This window comes from Callionymus lyra, chromosome 9 (genome assembly GCF_982586985.1).
Source record: "Callionymus lyra chromosome 9, fCalLyr1.hap1.1, whole genome shotgun sequence".
Taxonomy (NCBI): domain Eukaryota; kingdom Metazoa; phylum Chordata; class Actinopteri; order Syngnathiformes; family Callionymidae; genus Callionymus; species Callionymus lyra.
The window spans coordinates 27910440-27917939 of NC_141826.1; the positions used below are offsets into that span (position 1 = coordinate 27910440).

At 42.1% G+C, this 7500-nt stretch overlaps 1 protein-coding gene across 2 annotated transcripts in view; it reads right to left on the bottom strand.

Annotated features, from left to right (window-relative positions):
* drp2 (dystrophin related protein 2) overlaps positions 1-7500 on the bottom strand; it is a 164484-nt gene that overhangs the window by 7328 nt on the left and 149656 nt on the right. For both annotated transcript variants that reach the window (XM_087798742.1, XM_087798741.1), the window contains exon 19: positions 4984-5049. In XM_087798742.1, the coding sequence (XP_087654868.1) occupies positions 4984-5049 (66 nt within the window). The remainder of the gene's footprint in view (positions 1-4983; positions 5050-7500) is intronic.

The window sequence follows — 7500 nt, forward strand, 5'->3', positions numbered from 1 at the left end:
AGTCGTCATGACGACAGCTGAACAAACGCATCAAGAAACGTTTATTATTTTATTTATTGTTTTTTTAAGTCATAAAAAACATTTATTAAACTTTCACTATATTTAATTCATGTGTAAAGTATTTATGACGTTATTTATTAACATTTACTTGTATCATAATCACTTAAAAATAATTAAAACTTAATTTAATAACATTTGATTATATTAAAAAGGTCATTCATTATTATTTTATTTTATACAAAAACACTTGTATTACCTTTTAATTCTCATGTATTAACATTTTTAATATTAAATTCATGTCAAAAGCCTTAATTACCTAATTTATGAACATTTTATTATATTAAAGTGATTTTTTGGTTTATATATTTACATGTTGTATAATTTAATACAAAAAACATTTTTACCAACATTTGATGTTAAATTCATATAAAAAGTGAAAATAAGGAGGAAATTGAAATGAAACAAAAATAACTTCTAATCAAAGTATTAAAATATATTTCAATATTATTATTATTATATAAAGTTCTATTTATTTGGATTTTTTATTTCAGCAAATATCTATAAAACATGTTTCATTTAAAAAATAAAAGACTTTTAAAATATATATGTATAAAAAAAAAATTCTGAATTTTCTTCTTATTAATGAAAACAGAAAAATCAAGTCAAAATAAAACTTTCTTTGTAAAAGATTTTTCAGTAATTTATCGAAATACAAAGACTTATAATAAAAAATATCGACTATAAACAAAAAATGATGTAAAACTGTTTCTTAAAAGTTCAATCGTGTAAAACATTGTTGTGTAAACAGTTCAATCAGTTCTTGTTGTTTCTATGTTTTCAAACTCGTCTCACTTCTGTCAAAACACCTCGACACACCTGCGGCACCTGTCAATCAAACTTGAACACACACTGCTGCGACGTCTCGTGATGAAACAACCGTGACACGAGGAAACATACGTGACACGAGGAAACATACGTGACACGAGGAAACATACGTGACACGAGGAAACATACGTGACACATGGAAACATACGTGACACGAGGAAACATACGTGACACGAGGAAACATACGTGACACGAGGAAACATACGTGACACATGGAAACATACGTGACACGAGGAAACATACGTGACACGAGGAAACATACGTGACACATGGAAACATACGTGACACATGGAAACATACGTGACACGAGGAAACATACGTGACACGAGGAAACATACGTGACACGTGGGAATATACGTGACACGAGGAAACATACGTGACACATGGGAACATACGTGACACGAGGAAACATACGTGACACGTGGGAACATACGTGATACGTGGGAACATTCGTGACACGAGGGAACATACGTGACACGTGGGAACATACGTGACACGAGGAAACATACGTGACACAAGGAAACATACGTGACACGAGGAAACATACGTGACACAAGGAAACATACGTGACACGAGGAAACATACGTGACACGTGGGAATATACGTGACACGAGGAAACATACGTGACACATGGAAACATACGTGACACATGGGAACATACGTGACACGAGGAAACATACGTGACACGAGGAAACATACGTGACACGTGGGAACATACGTGACACGTGGGAACATACGTGACACGTGGGAACATACGTGACACGTGGGAACATACGTGACACGAGGGAACATACGTGACACGTGGGAACATACGTGACACGAGGAAACATACGTGACACGAGGAAACATACGTGACACGTGGGAACATACGTGACACGAGGAAACATATGTGACACATGGAAACATACGTGACACATGGAAACATACGTGACACATGGGAACATACGTGACACGAGGAAACATACGTGACACGTGGGAACATACGTGACACGAGGAAACATACGTGACACGTGGGAACATACGTGACACGTGGGAACATACGTGACACGAGGGAACATACGTGACACGAGGGAACATACGTGACACGAGGAAACATACGTGACACGTGGGAACATACGTGACACGAGGAAACATACGTGACACGTGGGAACATACGTGACACGAGGAAACATACGTGACACGAGGAAACATACGTGACACGAGGAAACATACGTGACACATGGAAACATACGTGACACATGGAAACATACGTGACACATGGAAACATACGTGACACATGGAAACATACGTGACACATGGAAACATACCTGACACGAGGAAACATACGTGACACATGGAAACATAAGTGACACATGGAAACATAAGTGACACATGGAAACATACGTGACACGTGGGAACGTACGTGACACGAGGAAACATACGTGACACGTGGGAACATACGTGATACGTGGGAACATTCGTGACACGAGGGAACATACGTGACACGTGGGAACATACGTGACACGAGGAAACATACGTGACACGTGGTTACATACATGACACGTGGGAACATACGTGACACGAGGGAACATACGTGACACGTGGGAACATACGTGACACGAGGAAACATACGTGACACGAGGAAACATACGTGACACGAGGAAACATACGTGACACGAGGAAACATACGTGACACAAGGAAACATACGTGACACGAGGAAACATACGTGACACGAGGGAACATACGTGACACGAGGGAACATACGTGACACGAGGAAACATACGTGACACGTGGGAACATACGTGACACGAGGAAACATACGTGACACGTGGGAACATACGTGACACGAGGAAACATACGTGACACGAGGAAACATACGTGACACATGGAAACATACGTGACACATGGAAACATACGTGACACATGGAAACATACGTGACACATGGAAACATACGTGACACATGGAAACATACCTGACACGAGGAAACATACGTGACACATGGAAACATAAGTGACACATGGAAACATAAGTGACACATGGAAACATACGTGACACGTGGGAACGTACGTGACACGAGGAAACATACGTGACACGTGGGAACATACGTGATACGTGGGAACATTCGTGACACGAGGGAACATACGTGACACGTGGGAACATACGTGACACGTGGTTACATACATGACACGTGGGAACATACGTGACACGAGGGAACATACGTGACACGTGGGAACATACGTGACACGAGGAAACATACGTGACACGAGGAAACATACGTGACACGAGGAAACATACGTGACACGTGGGAATATACGTGACACGAGGAAACATACGTGACACATGGAAACATACGTGACACATGGGAACATACGTGACACGAGGAAACATACGTGACACGAGGAAACATACGTGACACGTGGGAACATACGTGACACGTGGGAACATACGTGACACGAGGGAACATACGTGACACAAGGGAACATACGTGACACGTGGGAACATACGTGACACGAGGAAACATACGTGACACATGGAAACATACGTGACACATGGGAACATACGTGACACATGGGAACATACGTGACACGAGGAAACATACGTGACACGTGGGAACATACGTGACACGTGGGAACATACGTGACACGAGGGAACATACGTGACACGTGGGAACATACGTGACACGAGGAAACATACGTGACACAAGGAAACATACGTGACACGAGGAAACATACGTGACACAAGGAAACATACGTGACACGAGGAAACATACGTGACACGTGGGAATATACGTGACACGAGGAAACATACGTGACACATGGAAACATACGTGACACATGGGAACATACGTGACACGAGGAAACATACGTGACACGAGGAAACATACGTGACACGTGGGAACATACGTGACACGTGGGAACATACGTGACACGTGGGAACATACGTGACACGTGGGAACATACGTGACACGAGGGAACATACGTGACACGTGGGAACATACGTGACACGAGGAAACATACGTGACACGAGGAAACATACGTGACACGTGGGAACATACGTGACACGAGGAAACATACGTGACACGTGGGAACATACGTGACACATGGAAACATACGTGACACATGGAAACATACGTGACACGAGGAAACATACGTGACACGTGGGAACATACGTGACACATGGAAACATACGTGACACATGGAAACATACGTGACACATGGAAACATACGTGACACATGGAAACATACGTGACACATGGAAACATACCTGACACGAGGAAACATACGTGACACGTGGGAACATACGTGACACGTGGGAACATACGTGACACATGGAAACATACGTGACACATGGAAACATACGTGACACATGGAAACATAAGTGACACATGGAAACATACGTGACACGTGGGAACGTACGTGACACGAGGAAACATACGTGACACATGGAAACATACGTGACACATGGAAACATACGTGACACATGGAAACATACGTGACACAAGGAAACATACGTGACACGTGGAAACATACGTGACACATGGAAACATACGTGACACAAGGAAACATACGTGACACAAGGAAACATACGTGACACGTGGAAACATACGTGACACATGGAAACATACGTGACACATGGAAACATACGTGACACAAGGAAACATACGTGACACGTGGAAACATACGTGACACAAGGAAACATACGTGACACGTGGGAACATACGTGACACGAGGAAACATACGTTACACGAGGAAACATACGTGACACATGGAAACATACGTGACACATGGAAACATACGTGACACATGGAAACATACCTGACACGAGGAAACATACGTGACACGAGGAAACATACGTGACACGTGGGAACATACGTGACACATGGAAACATACGTGACACATGGAAACATACGTGACACATGGAAACATACGTGACACATGGAAACATACGTGACACATGGAAACATACGTGACACGAGGAAACATACGTGACACGTGGAAACATACGTGACACATGGAAACATACGTGACACATGGAAACATACGTGACACATGGAAACATACGTGACACATGGAAACATACGTGACACATGGAAACATACGAGAAGTTTTTACTCACAGACTCTCGTCAGGAGACAAACTGTCGGTGAAGAAGGAACAGTTCTGGCTCTCCATCTCTGCCAACCTGCAACACACACACCTGTCACCATGACGACGATACATGTTGGATCACAAACACACCTGTCACCATGACGACGAGACATGTTGGAACACAAACACACCTGTCACCATGACGACGAGACATGTTGGAACACAAACACACCAGTCACCATGACGACGAGACATCACACACACACCTGTCACCATGACGACGAGACATGTTGGCTCACAAACACACCTGTCACCATGACGACGAGACATGTTGGATCACAAACACACCTGTCACCATGACGACGAGACATGTTGGAACACAAACACACCTGTCACCATGACGACGAGACATGTTGGATCACAAACACACCTGTCACCATGACGACGAGACATGTTGGAACACAAACACACCTGTCACCATGACGACGAGACATGTTGGATCACAAACACACCTGTCACCATGACGACGAGACATGTTGGATCACAAACACACCTGTCACCATGACGACGAGACATGTTGGATCACAAACACACCTGTCACCATGACGACGAGACATGTTGGATCACAAACACATCTGTCACCATGACGACGAGACATGTTGGATCACAAACACACCTGTCACCATGACGACGAGACATGTTGGATCACAAACACACCTGTCACCATGACGACGAGACATGTTGGATCACAAACACACCTGTCACCATGACGACGAGACATGTTGGATACAAACACACCAGTCACCATGACGACGAGACATGTTGGATCACAAACACACCTGTCACCATGACGACGAGACATGTTGGATACAAACACACCTGTCACCATGACGACGAGACATGTTGGCTCACAAACACACCTGTCACCATGACGACGAGACATGTTGGCTCACAAACACACCTGTCACCATGACGACGAGACATGTTGGATACAAACACACCTGTCACCATGACGACGAGACATGTTGGATCACAAACACACCTGTCACCATGACGACAAATCACTAAAGTATTTTTACGTAATAAAACCACCAGTTACTTTATTTTATCATCTTTAAACCATCAGAGAATATTTAATTTCTTCTTTAACAAACATCTCTAAACTATAATAAACATATAAACTTGACGTTAAGATACATTTTTTTGTGTTAATCTTTAAAGATTCTTTAATAACATTTTCAAAAGAATAAAAACATTCATTTTCTGATGATGAGAAACAAAAAAACAACAAAGATAGAAATGTTTTTATATTGAAAAACTTCAATGAAAGTAAAAAATATATTATTTAAAAAACATGAACAAACAAATAAAAATAACCTTTTTGTCGAAACATAATATGATTGAAAAATCCACAGTAAATAAAAAATAGTTTTTATCGTCAAAACTGTCAAAATGAGAAGAAAAGATGAAGAAAATTGAATCAAACTGAATTCATGAAAAAGATGAAATTAAACGAGAGAAAAACAACGTTAGAGTAAAACTTTATTTCCAGATGAAAAGAGTAAAAAGTGGTCGAACCTCAGACACAGAAGAAGAATCAATGAAAATAATGAGTGAAAAACAAGAGAAAAAGAAGGTCTGGTGAAAAGAACAAGGGATGAATCTTCTGAAGGAAGTATGAAGTCGTTCTGCTCGAAGTCCAGAAGTTTTATTTTCTGATATTTCTTCTTCAGTTTGACTCGAGGTCATAATCTCGCTCTGAGCGGCAAGTTTGAGGATCGAGAGAAACTTCTGTCGCTGAATCGCCTGCATATTATCCTTTATATTCACTTTATATTCACTTTCACTGCTTCTTTCTACCATCCATCCATCCATCCATCCATCCATCCATCCATCCATCCATCCATCCATCCATCCATCCATCCATCCATCCATCCATCCATCCATCCATCCATCCATCCATCCATCCATCCATCCATCCATCCATCCATCCATCCATCCATCCATCCATCCATCCATCCATCCATCCATCCATCCATCCATCCATCCATCCATCCATCCATCCATCCATCCATCCATCTATACGTTCATCCATCCATCCATCTATACGTTCATCCATCCATCTATACGTTCATCCATCCATCTATCCATCCATCCATCCATCCATCCATCCATCATCCATCCATCCATCATCCATCCATCCATCCATCCATCCATCCATCCATCCATCCATCCATCCATCCATCCATCCATCCATCCATCCATCCATCCATCCATCCATCCATCCATCCATCCATCCATCCATCCATCCATCCATCCATCCATCCATCCATCCATCCATCCATCCATCCATCCATCCATCTATTCATCCATCCATCCATCCATCCATCCATCTATTCATCCATCCATCCATCCATCCATCCATCCATCCATCCATCCATATATACATCTATCCATCCATCCATCCATCCGTCCATCCATCTATTCATCCATCCATCCATCCGTCCATCCATATATACATCTATCCATCCATCCATCCATCCAT